We start from the raw sequence: 23,175 nt of genomic DNA, 5'->3' as shown, positions 1-23,175 counted from the left end.
GCTCTGTGGTGCGGGCGCGGCTGTGGCCGGCAGCGGCCTTCTGCGCCGCGCGGGGAGCTCGTGAATATTCAGCGGGTCGTGAGTATCCGCTCACACGAGTGACGCGCCGCCCGGAGGCGGGCCGAGCGAGCATGGAGGGAGACGGCGCCCGGACTCGGGGTGCCGGGGCCGGCGGCCGGTGAGGCGGAGCGGGGCGGGTGCGGCGGGGTGTCGAGGGGTGCCGAGCTCACGGCCGGCCCTGCCGCTTCTCTGCCCCCTGCCAGGCCCCGGCCCCGGCTCGACCTGCTGTTCGTGCGGCGCTTCCTGAGGATCCAGGCAGTGCTGTTTCCCAAATGGCCCTCCCAGAACGTGCTGATGTTCCTGACGCTGCTCGGCGTGGCCGTGCTGGGTAAGCTTGGAGCGAGGAGCTGGGGGCTTTGTGCTCATGGCTCTCCCTCTGCCTTCCCATTGCAATGAGCCCTTCCCTTGCGTGCGTCCCTCTGTCCTGCAGAGCAGCTGGTTATCTATCAGGTCGGTGTCATCCCCAGCCGGTACTACGAGGTGCTGGGGAACAAGGACTTCTCTGGATTCCAAGTGCTGACCGCCATCGCGCTGACCATGATTGTAGTGAACTCCACGGTAAGACAGGCCAGGGGCTCGCTTGCTCCCATTGCTCCTGCAGTGGTACGTGCAGGGGTATCCTTGATGAAGGATCTAGGGCTGCCCGAGCTTGTTGGGTAGCTGCAGCCACTGCTACAAACTGCTAATTCCTATTTTGTTTTGGGAAATGTTCGTTCTGCCGGCTCATCCCGTCTGTCTCCTTGCCCTCGTTGCAGCTAAAAAGCTTCGACCAGTTTATCTGCAACCTGCTGTACGTGAGCTGGAGGAAATCTCTCACTGAATACCTCCACAGCTGCTACTTCCAGGGCCAGGTCTACTACAGCCTGCACATTCTGCGCGAGGACATCGACAACCCGTAGGCTGCCTGCAGCTTCTTTCAGCTTCTTGCTTGGCTTCTCCTGAACTGTTCTTCACCTTTTTCTGACCTCTCTGTATGTCTGGGTAGGGGTGTAAGCCATAGGAACTGCCCCGGGTGGGAGGTGATAGAGTCCCCCATCACTGCTGATCTTGACAGTTTTGCACGCAGGAGGTTTCTGTTGCAAGGAAAATGAAGGACCATCAGTACGGGATTCTAGTGCTGCTATAAACCACACTGCAAAATCAGCCCTTGGCACTTGGTGTGATGTAGCACAGGGCCTGGCTGGAGGCAGAGAACACTGCCTCGCACAGCCAGTGTGCTCGGGGCAGTGTCTGTCATTCAGTTCACTTCAACCACCAGTCTCCAACTGAATACAGTTGTTAGTGCTTTTGAGTCACATCCAGGGGAGGCTTTGTTTTGGTCCTGCATTTCCTCTTCCCTGTTCCTAGGAAGGAAACGTCAGGGCTGAATTGAAATGTGGGAGAAGGAGAAATATATGGTTCCTCTTGGTTTATCCAGCCTGCACTTATATCCTCTTTTAGTCCCCCTGTGGAGCCTCTGGCACAGCTGCAGCAAGGGAGAAGTCTGCTTTTTGCACCATCCTGGTTACTGCAGAGCTGCTCTTTTGCTCAGGCTGTGCAGGCAAGGTCGGACATCTCCCTTCCATGCAACAGCACACTGACTGTGGCTGTCCAGCCTGTCCTCACACACAGGGCACTGCAGTCACAGTTATGCGATTTGAAGAGTTCAAGAGCCTGCATTAGACATCACGTGAAAGAGAGGTGTTGTTTTTTCTTGTCACCAAGATGTATGATGTTTCCCAGGCAGTGTAGCACGTTGGCTATGGTTGAAAGGTCCTGCACACCCATCATTTCCTTTGACTGGGGGAAGGAGAGGGCAGAGGCTCCTCATCACATGACTATACTGCCCACGTTTATTTTTAACTAAGGAGTGTGTTCACATTGTGCAGCGAAATGCATGAGATAACCGAGTCTATCTGCTCCATAGTGATAGAGGCAGCTCTCCTGACCTTAGCAGATTAAAAGTGTGGGACTGCCCCAGAGCATTTTTCTTCAACGCCTTGCTTGTACTCAAACATCCAGTTTTACTGTTTAGCATCTTTTTTGATGCCACTACAAAAATAGTCTTTATGTTGCAGTTGTGATGAGGATTTTTTCCATGCACCAGGTAGTTAGAGAATGAACTAGACAATGAAGTGATGCTTTCCAGTATGCAGCACAGACCAGACTAAGTGTTAGATGCATTCTGTCATTCTTCTTTCCCATCCAGAAGGAACGAAGTGTGAGCTTTGAGTGGCATACAAACACTTGTGGTGCCTAGCAGGGCATTTAGGTTGATGTTTATGTGCCTTCGTTGCACGTTGCTTAATAGCTTGTAAAAAGTAATATCCTGCCATGAGTCTATTGCATGAGTTAAATTGTAACATAATGGTAACAATTACAGTCTTAAAAAGGGAAAAAAAATGACTTTAATGTCAATCAGAATGGGAGCTGCCCCAAAACTGAATTGATTGCAGATCAACAAAAGCTATGAGAAATGATGTCCTTGTGTCTGTATCTGCCCTAATGGCTAAGCAGGATTCCAGCCCTGCTCTTTGTTCTGAGCTACAGCATTTACAGTCATCACCTTTCTGCTTGTGCTTAGAGGGTCAGAGACTGAAGCCCTTACCCGTGTTCTTTGGACACGTCAGGCACTGAGGGAGTAAATATGCTAAAATCCTTTCAAGTTACTCCAAGCTCATCTTTTGCTCAGCAGAGGGGCAGATGGGACCTGGGGGTCTGTTGCCAACAGGTCTGCTGCCAGTGGGGGGAGGAGGCTTGGTGCGCTTCTGCCTGCTCTTGTGGGGTGAGGGTGGGTGAAAGCATTTCCTTCTTTGTAGTAAAGGGACCAGCTACTGACTTCGGTGGTGGACTTAACAAATCCCTAATAGCTTTTGAAGGCCCGTGCTGTGCTCTAACCAGTCCCAGTAGCTCTGGTGTTTGATATGCAGCACCAGGACAGAAGGTTTGAGAAAGAGCTGATGTTTTTGGTAGTACAGGTGAAGGACCAGGGAGTAGTGAACAGGGGTGCAGAGACCATAAGCACAGAGTGGACAGTGTAGCAGAAGGTGGAACAAGGGGTTAATAGGAGGGTCGAGGTGAAGGTAACAATAGGAGCTGTTCTTCCTGGGTGGCAGGAAAGCCCTTGGGCCATACTGAGCCATGGAGGTAGTCTCCTTGTGGGGCAAGTGAAGTCAGGCTGCAGGTCCCTCCCATGCAGAGTTGTTTTCATTCCTCCTATCCTAAGTTCAGGTAGTGAAACAGCCTGGCATGTTCCCTGTTAGGGAGTTACTGTGCCCTGCAGTGACTGGTTCTACCTTGAGGGCTTTAACAGTACCTCTTTGTGTTGAACAGGGACCAGCGGATCAGCCAGGATGTGGAGAGGTTCTGCAGGCAGCTCAGCTCCATGGCCAGCAAGCTTGTCATCTCTCCCTTCACACTGGCATACTACACATACCAGTGCTTTCACAGGTAAGGACCCATCCTGGCCCTGCTTCCTCACCTCTTTCTTATGCTCTTTTTTGGAGCTCGGTACCCATGGTTGGACGGTTTGACTGGATGATCTTGGAGGTCTTTTCCAACCTTGGTGATTCTATGATTCTTTGTTATAACTGCTGCTGCTACTCTGGGGGTGCTCTCATGTGTGGGTGAAGGGTCTCTGCACTCCAAAAGGACTTCTGCCTTGGGGATGCTGGGGTGTGCAGTAGTGGCCCCTAAACCACTGTGAAGGCAAAGAGGGGTGAGAGCTGAGGGCTCTGACTGCTTAAGCCCAGGGGTGCTGGAGTTTCCTTTTGCTTGGTGTGTTATCTGACCTCTCTTTCTCCTTCTCTGTAGCACAGGCTGGCTAGGCCCTGTGAGTATCTTTGGGTATTTCGTCATTGGGACAATCATTAACAAGGTACTGATGAGCCCAATTGTATCTAAACTTGTGCAGCAGGAAAAGCTGGAGGGAGATTTCAGGTGAGTCACAGCAGAGTAGCATTTTCACTGCTTTTTGGCAGCTCTTATGAGAGCTGCATTGTAGTCCCTGTTCAGTGCTATGCTTGCAGCTACTTCTCTCGTCCATGACGTGTTGTCAGCTGCTCCTCAGCTCAGAGAGACCTACCTGATCAGGGCTGCCACAAAATCAGTGTGCTGAGCTCCAGCCACCCTTTTTGGTGCTCTGTGTCATGTCAGGCAGTGTCCTTGGTACAGTCTCCTGGTTGCTACTGCCTGTCGCCTCTGCTAATGCTGTGGATGTGCTGAAGAAAATTGCCCAAGGGGAAAGGGTTGCCTCAGGGCTAAGACAGGCACAGTGTGCAGAATACCAAACAAATGTGCTGCTGAGCTGTCCCAGAATGATGTCACCTTGTGCCAAGGCTTGTTTTTCAGTGCCTTTTTGAGCCTGTTGAATATTTGTGGTGAGAGATGCCTCAGGTCAATGCTCTGACAGGTGCAAAATGAGTACATCTAGCAAGGCTGATGGCTGTATAATTCACTGGACACTTATGCAGGATCCTGATGATGTTTTATGGATTGTTCAGGTTCAAGCACATGCAGATTCGTGTCAATGCAGAGCCAGCTGCTTTCTATAGGTAAGTAGAAAAGAGATCCTGCCAACTTAGAGCATCTTCACTGTGTGCTTGTACCCCAGAACTGCTGCAGCCTGTGCTTTCTGTCCCTTCCATCCTGCTGCAGGTGCAGGGTTATAGATCATTGCTCCCCCCAGCACAGTGTTTTCCTCTGCATTCTGTGCAGTCTGCAGTAATGCTTCACAGCAGCTGCAGCTGACTAGTTGCTTTCTGCCTACTGTCTAACAGTAGACCCGATACAGATTTGGTGCGGTCTTGGAGGCTATTCCTGATGTTTTACCATGATCCTTACAACCTGGAAGATTTCTGAGTTCTCATTGCATCTTGTCAGGAGGTTCTCTTGGGGGATGTTTTGCAGATTGCTTCTGGCCCCATCCTGCTGCTGCTAACCTGCATATCTTCTATGGGTGTGCTAGGTTTTTGCCTTGCTTTGTTATCTCTGCTCGCTTTTGTAGGTCAGCCTGTGCCCTGACCCTCCCAATGCAGTACTGCTGTTCTCTGAATTTGCTTTATGCTATTTACGTCTGGCTGTAAACTAGAACCACAGTTCCCAGAGCTGTGCATGCAGTTGGCATCCCAGCAGCACCTTTACACATTGGGATGCCCTGCAGCGTATTGAGCTGCTGCTTGGAGCCCTTAGGGCGTTTCACAGACATAGCTAAAGCCCAGCAAAAGGGCCACAATTCTTCTGGAGCATGTGTTGGGGTACCAGGTCAGTGGGAGGAGGTCATTGCTCAACTCTTGTCATGTGTCTGCCTTTGTCCTGCCTGTTGTGCAATCACGCTTCTTCCAGGAATTTAAGAAAGCGGAGACTGCCCTATCTGAGGACTTTCCTGACTGATATTCATTTGCTTGCTCATGCTGTAGTGACTGAGCATTTCAACTGTTACAGTGATCTCCAAGGCTCTTTGATTCAAAATCATTGATTTTGTAAGAATTAGCATGAAACCTGGATTTAAATAACATCAATCTTGTTTTGCACTGGCAATCTGAATGACTTTTTGTGGACAGGTTGGTTCTTAATGGTTAATGCTAGTTTTTCTTAATCAAGGACAACCTCTAGTTACATCCCTTACTTAAGCTGCAGTACTTTTCCTCACAGTTCTGTTGTTCATTCTATTTCTAAGTGGAAAATGAATTCTCAAACTAGAAGGCTGGATGACTTACTTCATAGGTAGAAAAAATCCATTTATTAGGAAACTAGAGTTTAATGGAATTGCACCAAACCAGACATTTTCATGGTATGAATCTTAACCAAAAACAAAGGAAATTTTTAAGAGGATACATTCTCAGAATCCTGCAAAAGGAGGGTGTGTGGTGAGTGGCTCATTTGATTGCCAGGCTTCCCTGGTCTATAGAAGCTGTTAAATCTTGTCCTCTTGTACCTGCTGAACCACTAATGGTTTTGATAAGGAAAACAAAAAGCTGATCGTTGTCACCATTTTTTGTTTGTTTGTTTGTTTGTTTTGTTTCTTGACCTTTGGCCAACTTACTTTGAAAGTGAATGGCAAGAGAAACTGAAACAAATACAACAGTCTCTCCATATCTGCGAAGAAATAATAGCTACCAAACGCTGCTTGTGCACTTGAGACACAGGTTGTGGTCCCCAGTGCCCAGCCTTTAACTCCCTGTGTCCCTGCTGAACGTTCAATTCATCTGGAGTGAAACACAGAGCTCTATCTGCATTTTGCCACCTGAGGGCAGCCCAAGCCTTGCAAATGAGAAGAAGGAGCCTCCACACTTTGCTAAGGCAGTGAGTTAGAGCCAGGCTGTGCCTCCTCCATGCCTGCTTCGGGAGTGCAGGGCTGCTGGCAGTGCAGGCAGCAAGAGCATGGGAACTTCGCCACTAGTTCAGGTTGTGGGGGATCCACAGTTGCTTTTAGGAAGCTCCTGGGAAAGGGAGGGCTTGGAGGCTGGGGTCACCCATACTGTTGGCTTGCTGTCAGCTCCTGGATTTGCCTCTGCCCTCTGCTTTCTGGCTCCAGATATGTAGCAGTACTGTCCTGCTCTTCCAAGCAGGCTTTGCTCCAAAAGTGCGTGTAACCTTGGATGTGCTTTGCTCAAGCCTCATACATCTCACTGATGGTGTAAGGTCCTGTCTCACCTCCTCCTGTACGGGACAGAAATATCCACGGGCTCTGGAAGAGACCTGCAGGGCTGCTCGTTTCAGTCAGAATTGGTGAAGATATCTTCAGGAAGGAGCTTATAGGTGTTCAGTTCCATCTCAACAAAGAGCATGGAGACTGCAGTGACAGGCCCTCCTCAGGCCTCAGCTCTAAAGCCCATGCTTTTACCCCACTGTGGCCCTCCCAGAAGTGATGGTGCAATCTTATTTTACAGGGCCGGGCGAGTGGAGCACATGCGCACTGACCGCAGGCTGCAGAGCCTGCTGCAGACCCAGAGGGAGCTGATAGGCAAGGAGCTGTGGCTCTACAGTGAGTGGGGGGCTTTGGGTGGTGAACTGGGGCATATGGTAGCTCCTAGGGAAGGAGAAGACTCTGTGTATGTGGTTGGATGCTGTAGGATTTCTTTCCTATAAAGCTTGTCTCTTAAGTATAGTTGTCTCCTAAAAATCTCCCTCCTCTCACTATCACTGGGTCCACGTTTGGGGGGCTAAATAGTGTCAAGACAGCTCTTCCTCATCTCTCCTGCATGGTGAGCTTCTGAGCAGCATGAGAGAGGGAGAGCCCTGAGCACAGGTGTTTCTGTGGGACTTTTGACAGCTTCAGTCTTTCTACTTGTTGAGTGCTCCAAACTAGACTTCACGGCCAAGCATCTCAGCCCAGAACTTCCTTTTTGCACTTTTTCCTGTTTCTCCAGAGCCAGCCAGCCCTCTAAAGAGCAAAAACAGGCAGAAAAAGTGGGTTTTGCACCCTGGTGGTTCCCAAGCTGTGTCTGAGAGGCGTTTCTCCACGCTCCATGCTCTTTCCTTGTATTTTCATCCCAGTGCTTGTGCTGTCCTGTAAGATGAGTTTTTATGCCCAGGTGCAGCTTAAAAGGCCAAGGCAGGATATGGGTTTTCCTTCTGAGTGGGCTTATGGGTTGCACTGGGACCTGGTGGGGAGAGAGGTTCCCACTCCAACTCACTGTCTCCTCTCCATGTGCTTCTGCCCAGTTGGAATCAACACCTTTGACTACCTGGGCAGCATCCTGAGTTACGTGATCATTGCCATTCCTATCTTTTCTGGGGTCTATGGTGACCTGAGTCCAACAGAACTCAGTGCCTTGGTCAGCAAGGTGAGCTACAGATCATATTGCACACTGGGCAGGGGTTGAATTGTGCTGTGTGGGTTGTGCTTACTGATTGTATGGGGATCCCCAATGCCAGGGGTGAGACAACACTAAGACTGAGGTCTAATTTCATGTGACTAAACCCTGTTGTGGAGGGTGAGCAGGCACTGAGGATGGAAGTTTTGAGTTGGGTTGGTGGCACTGGGGCTGACTAACCTGCAGCAAGTGACCTTGAGGATAGACCAACCCTGCTCAAGGTCGGATATAGGAGCTTGTGTGTGAATAAACTGAGGGTGAAAGTGCATCCTAACTCATACTTCTGTATGTAAAAAGGGAGATCAGAATGTTTGGGTTTTTGGTGCTAGGCCCATAAAGTGCTGCAGATCTGGGTTATGCCCATGGCTGCTGTCCACGGCCAGTTTTGAGTCTGAGCTTTCTTGTGTTCACCCATTAGGCTGCTGGAGAGGAGCCTTCCCAGCCTGACTTGTTTCTAGATACTCAAAACTGGTTTGTGATGGAGAATACATTAGTAAAAATAGTTAAATGAGCACTGCAGGCTGAAACAGCCAGCTCTGAGCCATGTAGGGTGCTAGGGCATGGCTGGTGGCATGGATGTGTGTGGCTCAGACAGGGTGAGTTTGCAGACACTTTGCAGACACCATCCCTAAGTGGCAGGAGGTGTGGCCCCCAGCCAGAACTGCTGTACAGAGCAGGGAAGCCCTGTTCCATGTGAATGTGGCCATTTTCTCCCTCACTCCCCTTCAGCCTTCAGGGACTGCTGACCCAGCTGGATGTCCGGTCTTTTTGGCTACCTTCTTGCAACCATGGAAGAGGGGGCAAGCTTCCCACATCAGTGCTGATCCTTGCTTTGGTGTATGATTTTTCCCCAGAATGCCTTCGTTTCCATCTACCTCATCAGCTGCTTCAGCCAGCTTATAGACCTCTCCAGCACTGTGACCGATGTTGCTGGCTACACGCACAGGTGAGCTTCTGTGTGGGCAGGTCTCTGCAGGAGAGGTGAGTGTGAGACATGACTCTGCCTAGGTCTTTGCTAAATACATAAGAAACCCCTGTGAGCGACTATGGACAAGGTTGGCAGTGAGGAGTACTGGAGTTGCCCCTGGCATTCATGGAACCTCTTGTTTGTCTAGGATTGGTGAACTGCAGGAGACCTTGCTGAGCCTTGGCAGAAGAGAAAATGAAAGCTACTCAGAAGCCAAAGCCTGGGACTCAGACAGGTGAGTCTACCCTCAGCAGCATGTTGGCTTGCACCTTACGTGCCAGCGTGTTGAGCTGTCACTGGGTGGAGGTGGCCCTCGGAGTTGCAGCCTGTTGCCTGCAGTTGATTGGAACTAGCAGCACGGTGCTCACTGTAACCTGGGATGTGTGTGGCAAGGCTAATATTAAAGAGGCACAGGATGTCTAAGGCGTACAGGAAGGTTCCTGGTCTTTACCAGCCTCAGCACTGTCACTTACTCCCAGATCTCTTTGTCTTTGTGGTGGTCCAGCAGTGAGTCTGGGGAGGACCCAGAGCCAAGGGACACAGCTTTCCTTCTGGAGCGAGTGACGCTCTCAGTGCCATCCTCTGGCAAGCTGCTCATCAAGGACCTGAGCCTCAGGATCTCTCAAGGAGACAGCATGATGATCATGGGGAACACTGGCACGGGGAAGACATCTCTCCTGAGGGTCCTTGGGGGACTCTGGGAGAGCACACAGGGTAAAGACTGCAAGTTGCCATAGCCTTCTCTTTATCAATTAAGTCTGTCCTAGCTGAGTTTAGAAGCTGGCAGTGGGAGTCGTGAGGGCAATGCCATATGCAGTGGTGAATGTGTCACTGATGCATTTGAGCTGCTCCTTCTCTGAATCACAGACTCTGCTCTGGCTCTCATTGCTTTGCTCTGTCTTGGAAATCCACCTTTTCTGTGCTATGTTTGTTACTCCATGGGAGTGGTGGGTAGTTGCAAGCAGGTGCTGCAGGCTTGTCATGAGTGTGTCTCTGTGCAGGGAATGTCCGGATGCTGACCTGCTTTGGCCCCCGTGGAGTGCTGTTCCTGCCACAAAGGCCATTCTTCACTGACGGCAGCTTGCGTGAACAGGTGAGCCCCGGGCCTGTTCCATGGGACAGCTGGCCCCAGCCCTGCTGCCTCTGAGTTTGTGCCACCACCATTTCGTCCCTGGTGAACTGTGTCCACTCCCTCTGACATGACCTCTTTTTATTTGTTAAAACAGGTGATCTATCCTCTGAAGGAGATCTATCCAGTTTCAGGTACGTGGAAGTTCATCAGAGCAATTCCTTATCCCTGTGATTTCAGCTCCATATTCTGTATCCAGTGCAGCTTCTCTGCAGTACCCCACCAGGAATGCTCTGTTTCAGTTTTGTTGCACTCCACTTTTCTCTGGAAGATTAACTTTCCGATAGCTTTGGATTGGCTTTGCATTCCTTCCGTTTTGAAGAGAACACAATCTCTTTATACAGTGAGGACAGGCTGGCAGTACTCTGCATGTTGTACTGTGATACATGATATGCGTTCAGGCACCCTGCTGATTTCTAAACGTTCTATTGGAATACATCTGATCTGCCTGCTACAGCCTGCTTTTTGGAAGCCAGATTTGCCTTTATCTAATTTTCCACACACCTCTGGCTTTATTGTTCTTCTTTTTCAGCTGAGGTCTCATGACCTTACACACTGTCAAGGTCAGACCATGTGGATCCTTTCTCTCCCCTGCCCACTTCCCAAGCCAAATCACACTTCTGATCTTTAAGCTGCTACATCTTACAGATGTCCAAGTTTAAGTTTCTGTCAGAGGGAAGCCTGAACTCTCGTATTCTGGGTCTGTCTATCTGTGCCAAGCTTCAGGTGTATCTGTGGAGCCCAGCCATATCCTGGTGTGCTGCTCACAGACATGGCTTAAGGTGGATCAGTCTTTGGGAGCCCTCTGTGTGCCAGAGCTCAAGACTTAATACAGTTAAGTGGTTGAATAGGCTACGCTGGTCCTCAGGAGCTTCTCTAAACATTCCCTCTTGTCTGACCAATTCCTCCTTGCAGCAATGGTCTCCACCGATGTTTCCTGTATTTACACACTTTCTCCCCTAGGATCTGCAGATGATGAGAGAATTGTGCAGTTCCTGGAGCTGACAGGGCTGGTGAGTCCCTGGTGGCATTGCTGCTTTCTTGAGTGGTGCTACTAGAGAGGGAAGAAGGAATGAGATATTGTGGCAGCGCAGCATGACCACGTGCTGGACGCAGGCAGGGAATGGTCTGTAGGTGGGATGGGACCCTCTGTGGGAACAGGCAGAGAAGCGACTTCAAGTGGGAGAAGAAAGGGTAGAAGGAAGAAGATGGTAATTCTTAGGGCTGTGTCCCCTGTGGGCTGGCAGGGCTGGGGCTGCATTCATCAGTCTGCTTTGCTCTCTGCAGACTGATCTGTTGGCAAGGGCTGGAGGACTGGACGAACAGGTGGACTGGAACTGGTAAGACTGCTCTCTGTGAATTTATACGATCCCTCTGGTTGGGGAGCTTCTAAGCAGTTGCACGTTGCTGCTGGTCTTAAGAGCTTCTTCTGTGTTCACTTGTGTCTTGTGGGAGGTATGCAGTATGCAGAGCTGAAGGAATTGTGCCTCAAGCATCAATTTCCACATCAGCAACCATGCTGCTCTGCAGGAAAGTGGCTGTGCACAGGGGTGCAGAGCCAGAGCCAGTGTGGAGGGGGAGCACAGTTGTTTGCTGGGGTCTCCAAAGTCAGCAGCTGTAAACTTGTTCACAAACAAGATGTTTTTGTTAAGGGAGATCTTTGAATTTCGGCCCTGCTGCAGGTATGACGCCCTGTCCCCAGGGGAGATGCAGAGGCTCTCGTTTGCACGGCTCTTCTACCTTCAGCCAAGATATGCGGGTGAGTGAGCAACTACAGAAGAGAGGTGGGGTCTTTGGCATAAACAAAAGCTGGCACAGAAGCAGCTCATGAACATGCTTGGCCATAGTGGTGATCTTCAGTAGCATAGCACACAGGATTCAGAGGTGAAAATGCTTCTTTGTAGGTGTGGCAGGGGATGAAGAATCACATTCACAGATGGGTCTAATTCCTTTACAAGTTTAGAGGGCTACAGTAGCTGCTGGGGGGCTGTAGGAAGAGTTATCAGGGGCCAGGGTAGATGTGGGTGAACAGAGCCACGTTAGCAGCAAGGCACCATGTTTAAGTCCTGCTCTTCTTCTTAAGGCTGCAGCACTGCTATGTGCTGCCTGAGAGGAAGGGATTCATGGATTGCAAACTAAAAGCCATAGAAGGTTATGTAAAACAAATAGAATTCATTTGTTCTGGTTTGTAGTATTTACCCTTAACTGACAGGGAGCTGCCCCAGTCCATCATGGCTGCTGCCTGCAGGCTCTTGGATAGGTGCTCTGGTGTGCAGTCTGCCTTGGGAAGGTGATGCCTTGGCTATCACAATGGTGAGGGCAGCGTAGCAGCGTGCAGCTTTTAAGGAAGATGAATGAGGCAAACTTGAGGGCATAGGGGGAAGGGGAGCCTTCCCCTATGGCTCACACCAGCTGTGTCAAAGTTGAAGTCATTAAGCTTCTCCTCAGTTGCTTTCTGTACACGCTCTTGGTGAGCTGCACTTAGTACGGGAAATGTTCTCAGCAGTTGCTGCTCTATTGCCTAGAAGACGATGACAAGCTGGGAGGGGAGGGATGTGTGGGGCTTACAACTTGTCTCTTAGTGCTAGATGAAGCCACCAGTGCTCTGACAGAAGAGGTTGAACACGACCTGTACCGTGTGTGCCTTCAGCTGGGCATGACTCTGATCAGCGTGGGACACAGGGCCAGCCTGGAGAAGGTGAGATAGTGAGCAGCACTCCATGCCTTAGGGCAAGGTGGGGAAATCAGGGCATCTCTGCTGAGTAGAGGGAAGCAAAAGGCTGGAGAGCTGCATTACAGGAGGACCTGCCCTCACAGAGGTGACTCACATTTGTTATGGCATTGAATTGCAGTTCCACAGCTGGATTTTGAAACTTCATGGAGAGGGAAAATGGGAACTCACTCGATGTGAGAAGATGAAGAGGCTTCCATCCTGGGAAGAATGACAAAAAACATCCTAATCTGGCCAGCTGTAGAAACTACACATACTTGGGAGAGCTCTAAATAGCACACATGGAGCTGCAGAACTGTCAGCAAGAGATTCAGTTGGTTGGTGCAAGACCAATTGTGGAATTTGCTGATGGACACAGGGCTAAGTTTGAACTTATACCAGGACCAGATGCATCCATCCTATCCTTCTCCCAGCTTCCTTGTTCCTCTCTGCCACTGACAAGAGAAGGGGTTGGGCTGCTAGGTTGCCAAAAAAAGAGATGACACTACCTCATGGCATTGAGGATGCAGCAGTGTGATGCTAGGATAGAACCTGATGTTCTTCTGTCTGTGCCTTGCTGAGACCTCTGCCTCCGTGCTACAGAATTGGCTTCTGAGCCTCTGGCTCCCCAAGCAGCAGGTAAGGGATGCATTTTGATAGGAGAAAAAGACTGGCACAGAAAATAACATGGCTCTCATCTCCTGAAGACGCATAATAACAGATCAAATAAACATTTTTGTATTGAAATTTGGGGTCGGCTATCCAGGGATATTTCTGGAGAAGAACCAGTGTGTTAACCAGGTTTCTGCCTCCTTTTCCTTTTACTCTTTGCTTTGGAGGAGTTATGTATTGACAGCGCTCTTGGACTCGACAAGTGATTAAGAGCAAAGCAGGGATAGGAATAATACGCCTACCCATGGCTGGTCGGTTGCTTTCTGCAAAGCTGCTGCAAGGCACAAGGAACTCCAAGGAAGGATTTTGGTCATCTGTTCTTAGGGGGCAAACAAAGCTCCCCCTTACTGTTCTGCCTGCTCTCTATTGTCTCCCTAGTGCATATGGAGGCAGAGCTCTTGAGGGTCTCTCAGACTGCGCTGGAAGTATAGTCTGAGCACTTACTGGGCAACCATTGCTCAGTGACGTTTCTGGACCTGACCCTGGTTCTGTACTGAAGGAGCAAGAGGTGGATGCTGGAAGAGCCACACTAGCACCTCTTCCGCCCCTCCACAAGGTGCTTGTGTCCCTCTATGATCTGCTGCACAGCTTCATGGTCATCTAGGGTGGTTAGGTCCCCAAGCTCACTGGCTTTGTTTTCAACAATCTTCCTTAGCACCCGCCGCATAATCTTCCCAGAGCGCGTCTTGGGCAGCCGGTGTGTGACCTGGGCAGGGAGGAGTAGAGTTGATAGCCAAGAGAAAGGGGGTAGCCAGGCTGCAGGGGTGGGTCCTGATCACCCTGGAGACGTTACCTGAATGTACTCTGGAACCGCATACTTAGCGATCTTCTTGGAGATCAGCTCCCGTAGCTCAGCAGCAAGAGTTTCCTCCATGTACTTGCTGTCCTTCTTCAGCACAACAAACACGTAGGCTCCTAGCAGAAGGACCACTGTTACAGACCACCATGTGCAGTGTGGTCCCACAATGCTGCATGGGTAAGGTACCTCTGTGCTGCCTGCCCCAGGGTGCTATGTAGCCTGAGCTGTGTAAATGCTTTTGGCTGTGATATTTCCTTACACAAAGCCAAACAGGCCTTGCATGACACTTCTGATAACTGCTGGGGATTCCCAGCAATATGCTGTGCCGTGGAGGTTGATGTGGCATTTCAGGTGCAGGAAAGCATGCTTCTCACCTTCTCCCTTGATCTCATGTGGGTAGCCGATCACAGCAGATTCTGCCACTGCCACATGGTGGTTCTGAAACAGAACAGGTGGAGTTCATAGATGCTGCCCAGGAATTCCCTCGATCCCTCCACTGCAGTCAGCAGTGACATGGAAACAGGGAAGGGCCTCTGATGATATTTGCCCCATCTTCTCCTTGCTTCAGTAGGTCTCTGTAAACTCATCTCCCCCTACTGCAGCTGCTTCAGGCTTGCACCTTCAAGGCCCTGCTTATGTGCCTCCAAGGCTGCTCCACCAGGTCCCACAACTTTTATATAGTTGCTATTGTTGACTTATAGTTGCTTCAAGAAACATGCTTGGCTGCTGCTTTGGGATTCATCCCCTCAGAGCATGAGACTTATCAGCCTCTGCTGCAGAGAGAAGGGAGATGGAGCATGGGACCAGCTGAGCTCAATGCCTCAAGCCAAAAGAGACCAATTAAATGGATCTGGCAGTGGGGAGAGCTTAGTGCTGGGTTTCATGCAGCTATAGCATACGTACTCAGGGGCATCCCTGAGGGCAAGAAAAGGCCTTACTAACCCTTGCTAAGGTGGTGTCAGCATTGCCAGGCCTGTGGCCTTACATTTTAGGAAGAATCTGAGTCAGGAGAACAGGGAAGTGGAGGAAAGGGACTGTTCCCGCAGGCAGCAGTGGTCCAACACTGCTCCCGGTGACTCCAGCAGCACCACAGTTCTGGCTTGGTGTTTCAGAGGCTTCCCTGAGCATCACCACTGCAGCTCCACCACCCCGGGAAAGCTTTACCTCCTCTTACCACAACATCCTCCACCTCTGCAGTGCCCAGCCGATGCCCACTGATGTTAATGATGTCATCCAGCCGTCCTGTCAGCTGGTAATAGCCTTCACTAGTGCGATATACACCATCCCCAGTGAAGAAGAACCCTGCAGAGGCCAGAACCATGCTGTAGTTGCTTGTTACAGCAAGAATATGAGCTGTGAACCATTAGCATTCCCACTTTGACAACTTCTTTGTCAGTACCAGGTCTTGTGGTCTCCTTTCTCTCAAGTGCTCAGGGAGAAAATAGGGACCTTCACTGTCAGCCTTCTGCCTGCCTCAGTACCTGTTCCGTCATCAGGCTCTTGCCCTAATCCTGCAGTATTTGGCTAAAGATCAACTTTTCTCAGTCCTACAAGCCAGGAACACCTTGATACTGTGCAGGTGCTGATCTCCTTTGTCTGGGCCTGCTCAGTGCCTGAGTGAGGATCAGCAGTGGCAGATCTGCAGGAGGGAAATCACCAAGAGGTGCTAGTGAGGATTTAGGGGGCAGAAGGAAAAATAAAGTCCTAAAAAAGCCTGTGATCAAATAGCTGGGGGGGGAGGGGGGAGGAGACCCATTCCCATGGTGATGCTGAGCTCTGTGTCATGGGGAAATGCTGAAGGCCTGTGGAACAGCAAAGCAGCAAAACCAGCTTTCCCTAGTCCTGCCCCATGTAGAAAACCAGTAGTCAGACTGAAGTACGCTCCACCAAGCACCTCCTCAAGGACTTTGTGTATTTCTCTTACCTGGATAAGGAGCCAAATAGGTTTCCACAAACCTCTTATGGTCTTTATAAATGGTTCGTGCCATACCCGGCCAGGCTTGTGAGATGCAAAGGGCTCCAGAGACATTATTTTCCAAAAGGACATTTCCCTGTAAAACAGTTACATTTTAGTAACCACAGTGAGGGAAGTCAAGCTGTTCAACCATTGCATATTTTTACTACTGTGGTAATAACCCCCATAGGGGAAATGTCAGGGAAGACAGTGAGGAGAGTCCTGTGCCCCGGCTCCAAGGGACAAGCCTCTTTCTGCAGCCATCCCCAACCAGCTGCCCACTGTACTGGGCTACAACCTCCCTGGTGGGGCTCTATCTGTCCCTGCACAGCTACCCCAGCAGGTTTTTGAGCCAGGAAGCCTAAGCAGAGCCCACCTTGTTTCCCAGCTCTGTGTTATGACAACTCCACTTCCACGCTGCTTGGAAGAGGTTGCCACCAGCTTCGCCATTAATGCCTTTTCAGCAAAGAAGGTTGCCATTTAGCAGAGATGAGAGGAATGATGTGCTTACACACCTCCTCTCTGTTCAAGAAGTACAGGCTATAGGCAAGCAGAAGAAAATTAGCTGCACTGGCAGCTGGGCTGAAGGCTATAAATATACCTTATCATCCAGTACAGAGGGGCTGATGCCAAAAAAAGGTCTCATGGCCATGCCTGGAAGGATTTCATCTCCAGGGTTAGAAGGACGGGGTGAGATACAGATGCCTCCTGTTTCTGAAGAAAAAAAACAACAGAAGAAACATCTGTAACGCATATCAAAGCCAGAGAAAGAGAAAAGCCAGATAGTACTGTTTGGACATCAGCCTTTGCCCTGGATCTCAGTGTACCCTGCCAGCTATAGGCTGGGTCAGGGTTTGCCGGTGAGCAGAGGAAGGCTCTCTGCACATTTAGTGCAGCTGAGGTCAGATCCCTTTGGTCAACTCCCCCATGTTTCCCTGGGTTTGCTTTAATCTCTATCATGTGTAAATTTTGGTTATGTTTTGGTGTCCATGACCCCTTGTTTCAAGGGTTTGCTTGTACAGTCATGCCAGTAACCGTTGTTCCCATTTAGCCAACAAAACAGCAGGTCACTCTTAAACCCTGGCAGAAGTGAAGCTGGCCATGCCTGGAGCCAGGGCCAATACACATCTCACCTGTTTGCCACCACGTGTCCACAACAGGGCACCGTGTCTCACCCACCACACGGAAGTACCACTCCCATGCCTCCTTGTTGATGGGTTCACCCACTGCAAGGGGTCAGAAAATGGGACAGAGCCTGGGTAAGGTCAAAAATCACAGCTTCCTAGGAGCAGCTCACAGAGCCACCCCCAAACTAGGCGGTTTCTCCACCTCCTGCCAGCCCAGCCCATGCCACCAGCAGTCACCTGAGCCAAGAACTCTAAGAGAGGAGCGGTCGTATTTCTTCACCCATTCATCACCGTATCTCAGGAGCAGGCGGATGGCGGTAGGCGCCCCGTAAAACTGATTAATTTTTAACCTCTCCACTGTTTCCCAGTAGCGTCCTGGAACACAAACAGAGCCACTAACCACTTGCACATGTCCCGCATCCTCGGACTGAGGGAGGGAAGGTGAGAACAAGAGTTCTCTGAGCCTCAGCCAAACTAACTCCCATGACCTGGCACCAAGGCCACCAGCCCCCTTGCCTGCTATTGATCTTGCAAGGGTGGCTGCTCTACATCCCCACAACACTTCTCACCAGGGTCAGGATAGACGGGAGTGCTCTCAAAAAGGACTGTGGTGCCACCATTGCAGAGGGGGCCGTAGACAACGTAAGTGTGCCCTGTGATCCAGCCAATGTCTGCCACGCAGCCAAAGACATCCCTGTCCTGGTAGTCAAACACGTACTGCAACACGAAGGAGAGACAGTGAGGAGTGAGGCCGAGAGGCAGGACCTCCCCTGGCCAAGCGGCACAACCTCTACTTTTAGTGCCCTTCTGCCTTCCCACCACCCCAACATGTTAGGCAAGGTGGAATAAAGCATCCTCCAACAGCAAAACTGGAGAACTTTACGTATGAGGATGGTCCCTCCACACCTCAGGGGGAGGGATCACAGGAAGGAGAGGAACTTTGGCTGCAAACTGGAGCAGTAGGAAATGAGACCAGCCCAGTGGAGGGCAGAACTGAAAGCTATCAGACTGGCAGCAAGCACATCATCCTTCATTTTGTTTGTTCAGCATCAGGAACACAGGCTGCCAGCTCCTTGTGTGGGACAGCTAGAAGTTGGGCTCTCCAGGGCCTCAGGCACTCCAGAGGGTTTGTAATGGAAACTTCCCTGCCTTGGTCTTTTTTTTTTTTAATTAATCAATAGCAACAGTCTGTCCCATCCAACTGAGCAGTAATTCATGCCAATCCTGTGTCATGATTTCCAGATTCCTGATTGCTAACATGGGCATGTGCAGCTTGCTCCATGCTTTTCCACCCCTGGACAGCAGTAAGGCTGAGCAACACACCCAATGATTTGATCAAGGTTGAGGCAGTAAAAGGAAAGAGGAAAACCATGATGGCAGCTTGGAGGAGTATGTATTTGGGAGTCCCAGTGCAGGAGAACACGTTGCTGTTCCTCTCTACCTGTATGTGCATGTGCCAGGCTGCTGTCCTGCTTTGCTCTGGATAAAGATGAGCTCATTGAGCAATAAGGTGGCACATCTATTCCCTGCACTGCCTATGAATAGCTGGCTCACGAGCACCGTGCATATAGGATTCGTTACCTTGTGTGTGAGAGCAGCAAACAGGAGGTAGCCAGCCTGGGAATGAACCAGGCCCTTGGGCTTGCCTGTACTGCCAGATGTGTAGAGAAGGAACAACATGTCTTCACTGTCCATGGCAACAGGCTCACAGTATGCATCCTCCTTCATCATCTCCTGCAGGAGTCAGCACAGCAGTCCCCACTCAGGGTCTCACAGGCTCCCTGTGCTGTTTCACAGGTCCCCAAGCCTTTCTCTGCCACCCACACCACCCATTCCTACCACTCCATCTTTCCCTTCCTCTGCATCTCCTCCCCCCTTCCTCCTGAGCCTGAACTCCCTCGCCTTGCAGAGCTGGCAGACGTTTTCCTCCATCAGAGCAGACCTGCTGACTAAGAGACAGCTATTTTTACACAGCCACTTTTCTGCCCAGCACAAGAGCCTTCCAGAAAGCCTTTCGAGCACAAATTGCTTTCAGAACTGATGAGCAAAGGCTGTACATCGCCTGCCCGACAATACAGGTGCCGCAGGAAGCTACCAGTCAGTCCTTCTGGGAAAATCCTGGGCTCACGTGCAGCTCCCATTGCTGCAGGACAGTGATCCCTCTTTGCTTCAAGATCCACTCTTCCCATCCTGCCCTGATCCCAGCACCTGAGCACTACCCAGGGGAGCAGCAGGAGCCCTGGGCAGACCCTCACCTCCTCCAGCAGAACATCCAGGGCTGTCATAGAAAGCTGGCTGTCTGTCCTCATGGACACGAGGACACGTTTCACTCCTGGGCACTGCTTCACAGCCTGATCCACTGTTTTCTTCAGCTCCACAACCTTGCCACCTCTCAGCCCCTGGTTCACCGTGATCACCGTCTCCGACTGGGCTGCAGAAGGCAGAAGAGCCACATAAGTAGCTGTGCCCCCTCCACACGGCACACACCAGTCCATCTCAGGCAAGCACCCTTCCCATGGGCTGAAAGACACTCAGTGAACCCCCTGCCATTTCCTGAAGTGCTGCTGCCTGCTCTACGGCCATGCAGCACAACATGACTCGCCCCTGTCAGCACAGATCTGTAGCAAGTCTGCACCTTGGCCAGGCTCATTCCCCTGAGCCCTCAGATGCCAAACCAACAGGCTCGGTGCTGACCCCAGATGGCAATGCTGGATGCATCCCTGTTCCCCATTGGCTCTTACCATCCTGGATCCTGTCTGCCAGGGACTCCGCACTGAACCCAGCAAACACAACGGCGTGCACAGCCCCTATTCGGGCACAGGCCAGCATGCTGGCTACTGCCAGTGGGCACGGGGGCATGTAGATTGTCACCCTGTCACCTCGTTTCACCCCTTGCCGTTTCAGGGTGTTGCTCAGGCGGCATGTCAGCTCCAGCAGCTCCCTGCCCAAAGAAGCAACACATAGTTAGGGACCTTCTTGCAAATCCACCTCATATGCACAGAGCTAGGGGTGCCCCAACCTCCCACATCTCTACACGAAGTCCTTGGGAGAGCTGTAAAATGGCAGTGGGAAGGGAGTAGGGGACCATCACCAGACATGGGCTGTTATTTATGGCAAAGAAGTTAACAAGAAGGATCTGTGTGCAGAGCTTGGCACTGCCACTAACAGCAGTAGAAGCCAGCCCTGGGTCCAGTAATGGCCACTAGGAATCCCTATGGCTCAGCCAGTCCATGATGCCTCTACTGACTTTTCCAATGACAACCTACACATTTCTCATCATCCCCTACAACAATGGGAGTGACACACTCTGCCCTGCAAGGCCAGGGGCTTGCAAGAGTAGACAGATACCTTCCCCCAGCAAATAAAAACAGGCCCTGTGCTCAGTTATAGGTGGGAAGGTCAAATCCTCCTGAGCTGGAGGAGAGCTCTGCCTACCAGTGAGAACAACAGCTGTAGGAAACTATGAGCAAAACAACATCTCTGCCTGAAACAAGAGCTTGGCTGTCAGTGACTCATTTCACGGAAGGTCTCTCCATGAAAGGAGGTTGGCAGACCCTGCCAGCCCAACCTCCCTTGCAGAGTATTCATCTCTCAGTCACTAGAAACCTTGGCAGGGATCCCATAGGGATGACCAGGAGGCAGGCTGATGCCTCAGAGTAGCACAGACAGGCCAGCAGCCCCCACACTGGTGATCCAATTATGGGAAGGGATGCTGTGTCCTCTTGCAGGACACACATCAGCGAACCAGACCCCTGCAGCGCGTGCATGTCTCACATATGCTCAGAGGTATGCACTGACCTGTATGTGACCCGCACCTCCTCTCCTGGTTCATCCTTCTCCCAGATTAAGGCCACTTTGTCTGGGGCTACATGGACATGTCGGTCCAAGCAGTTCACTGGAAAAGATGACCCAGTATCACTGCCAGAACTTCTTGCTCCCAGTGGCACAGCCTCTGCAGGTACCAACTGGCAGGTCACAGGCACCCTAGCCTGTTGCACCCCTCAGTGTCCCAGCGCATATTAACCTCCACCATCAACATTCCTCTTAACTGCAACCTAACACAGCCCAGTGCAGGAATTACCTTAAATCCCTTGGAGGTCACACCCCTAGTGCCAGCTGCGGGCCTCAGAAGGCCTGGTAAACATTAACTTGGCCACCATTCTGCCCTTGCTACTACCTCCACAGTGAAATGTGGCTATCTTCATAAAAGCAGCCATGCTCCTAAATAACGAGTGTAGGATGAGGAGAAAATCTGTGCAAGAAGGACGCAGAGTGCAAGACAAAGCAGAGCCATTCACGCATAGCACCGGCCCCCCAAGGGCACTGAGGCATTCAGCCTTTGGCTGCAGTTCTTCCAGGGAAAGTTTCTTGCACCTCTGGCGATAGCATACTTATCAGAAACCTTGTTACATTTCCTATTTTCCTTTCTTGGATTACCTGCTACTGAGATCATGGGATGATGCAACAGCCCACCTGCGTTTAAAAATACCTTTTTCTTTCTGTAGCTTTGCAGGAGGAAAAGAAGCAAGTCAACCAGCCCAGGAGTGGGAGCAGGAAAATCTCCTGCTCCCCTGCCCAAATAAACCCCACAAGACCTAGTTTTGGGGAGGTTTGTTGTATACTTTGAACTCTGGGACCAACAGCACTGCAAGCAGGAACGTGGTGCCACCAGCCCCTTTTTTTTTCCTCTGGTAGCACACCTTTGCAGTAGGGAAAAGCATCCCATGACTATAAGGGCCAGTGGGACTTTTCGGGGAATTCCCTCACTTCAGCACTTTTTCTTTCTGGGGCCACAGCACTTCATAGGATGGCATCTACAGACGTTTACAATCACAGGATCATTTAGGCTGGAAAAGACCCTTAAGATCATCAATTCCAGCCATCAGCCTGACATTACCAAGTTCACTACTGAACCACATCCCTGAGTGCCACGTCCACGCTTCTCTTAAATATCTCCAGGAATGGCAGTCCCCTGACTTCCCTGGACAGCCCAGTCCAGTGCCTGAGAATTTCTTCCTGATATCCATCACACACCTCTCCTGGCACAACTTGGTGCTGTCACTAGGCTCCAATGGGCTAAAGAACAAAAAGACCCCCCCCAGTACATAGAGCAGGCAGAGAGCCCCCCTCCCACAAGACAACCTGCAGGCAGGCCTTCCCCCCACCACCCTTATCTCCCAGATAGGGTAGGAAGCACCCTCCCTTCCCAGTTCACCCTCAGCCCATCTGTGAGGCACCCCATGGGGCTCACTGCCCCCTCACCTGCCACATTGAGCTGCCCCCCCAGGAACCAGGCAGCCCGGCCCTGGTGCAGATCACAGTCCTGGACAGAGTGGAAGGGGGTGATCCAGGTGAGCCGGCTCCTTGCCAGCGCTCCCCAGAAGGCATCCCCCTGCTCCACCGATGTCTTGTACAAGCTCTGGTGATCCTGGGCTCCAGGGAAGGAGACAGCTTCTGGCATGTAGGCGGTGAGAGGGCCCTGGCTCCAGGACCGAGTGCTCACTAACCTGCAGAGACATCTGGAAGTCCAAGGAAGAGCTCTGGGACAGCAAGCCCTAGTCAGCAGCCAGGCCATAGTCACAGTGCAGCAGGTGAGCTTCAACCTCTTCCTGAGGAGACACGTACTCAGAGCCCTGGCAAACTGCACCCCTATGGGAGCTGAGACCCAAGCAGAGCCCCTGTCCTAGGAACCCAGGACACCCCTTGCCCCCTGTACCTTCCTCACTGTTGGAGCAGCACAGGGAAAGAAACCCAATCCCTTTTAAGGGAGAGGAAGGGGTGGGCTTTAGAACTATTTGACTGAAAATAACCTTCATGCTAATCTGAGTCCTGGATAGCAGCCAGCTGCAGCGAGTGCTCAGGCTGCCCATAGAACCAGGGGGTGGGCCAGGCTGCCCCAGCTGCTCCCCAGGGTTTATCTCCTGCAGCTGTCTCCTGGATGGGATACCCCACCCATCTCCT

At 51.1% G+C, this 23,175-nt stretch overlaps 2 protein-coding genes and 1 non-coding gene across 16 annotated transcripts; 2 read left to right on the top strand and 1 right to left on the bottom strand.

Annotated features, from left to right (window-relative positions):
* Positions 1-13,409, top strand: ABCD4 (ATP binding cassette subfamily D member 4). 11 transcript variants are annotated; one of them, XM_046942123.1, is made up of 19 exons: positions 1-78; positions 264-388; positions 491-618; positions 816-955; positions 3,373-3,489; positions 3,853-3,978; positions 4,542-4,592; positions 6,930-7,024; positions 7,705-7,826; positions 8,711-8,802; positions 8,972-9,058; positions 9,329-9,537; positions 9,825-9,916; positions 10,050-10,086; positions 10,868-10,965; positions 11,240-11,292; positions 11,635-11,711; positions 12,535-12,650; positions 12,805-13,409. In XM_046942123.1, exons 2-19 carry the CDS (start codon positions 355-357, stop codon positions 12,895-12,897), a joined length of 1,767 nt encoding a protein of 588 aa, XP_046798079.1. In that variant the 5' UTR covers positions 1-78; positions 264-354; the 3' UTR covers positions 12,898-13,409. The 11 variants fall into 11 exon arrangements, with proteins under 11 accessions (XP_046798079.1, XP_046798081.1, XP_025006829.2 ...); XM_025151061.3 differs by lacking the exon at positions 1-78 and adding an exon at positions 113-178 and having other exon boundaries at positions 9,332-9,537; positions 10,916-10,965; XM_040701986.2 differs by lacking the exon at positions 1-78 and adding an exon at positions 113-178 and having other exon boundaries at positions 9,332-9,537.
* On the top strand, positions 1,503-1,611 carry MIR6598 (microRNA 6598). The gene has a single exon (NR_105467.2). It is a non-coding gene; the product is annotated as a microRNA 6598 (primary transcript).
* ACSS1B (acyl-CoA synthetase short-chain family member 1B) lies at positions 13,380-22,976 on the bottom strand. Of its 4 annotated transcripts, XM_046942122.1 has the most exons (15): positions 22,934-22,976; positions 22,477-22,825; positions 21,013-21,109; positions 19,956-20,155; positions 19,470-19,645; positions 18,796-18,948; positions 17,784-17,931; positions 17,452-17,589; positions 17,221-17,313; positions 16,689-16,801; positions 16,058-16,184; positions 15,308-15,435; positions 14,508-14,571; positions 14,128-14,249; positions 13,380-14,040 (listed from the first exon to the last, which is right to left on the bottom strand). In XM_046942122.1, the coding sequence occupies exons 2-15, from the start codon at positions 22,787-22,789 to the stop codon at positions 13,864-13,866; spliced, it is 2,049 nt and encodes a 682-aa protein (XP_046798078.1). In that variant the 5' UTR covers positions 22,790-22,825; positions 22,934-22,976; the 3' UTR covers positions 13,380-13,863. The 4 variants fall into 4 exon arrangements, with proteins under 4 accessions (XP_046798078.1, XP_040557918.1, XP_015143158.2 ...); XM_040701984.2 differs by having other exon boundaries at positions 22,477-22,951; XM_015287672.4 differs by lacking the exon at positions 21,013-21,109 and having other exon boundaries at positions 22,722-22,951.
* Between the last annotated feature and the right edge of the window lie 199 nt (positions 22,977-23,175).

This window comes from Gallus gallus, chromosome 5 (assembly GCF_016699485.2).
Source record: "Gallus gallus isolate bGalGal1 chromosome 5, bGalGal1.mat.broiler.GRCg7b, whole genome shotgun sequence".
Classification (NCBI taxonomy): Eukaryota; Metazoa; Chordata; class Aves; order Galliformes; family Phasianidae; genus Gallus; species Gallus gallus.
The sequence above is the reverse complement of the archived record's forward strand: the minus strand, read 5'-3'. Positions and strand labels throughout refer to the sequence as shown.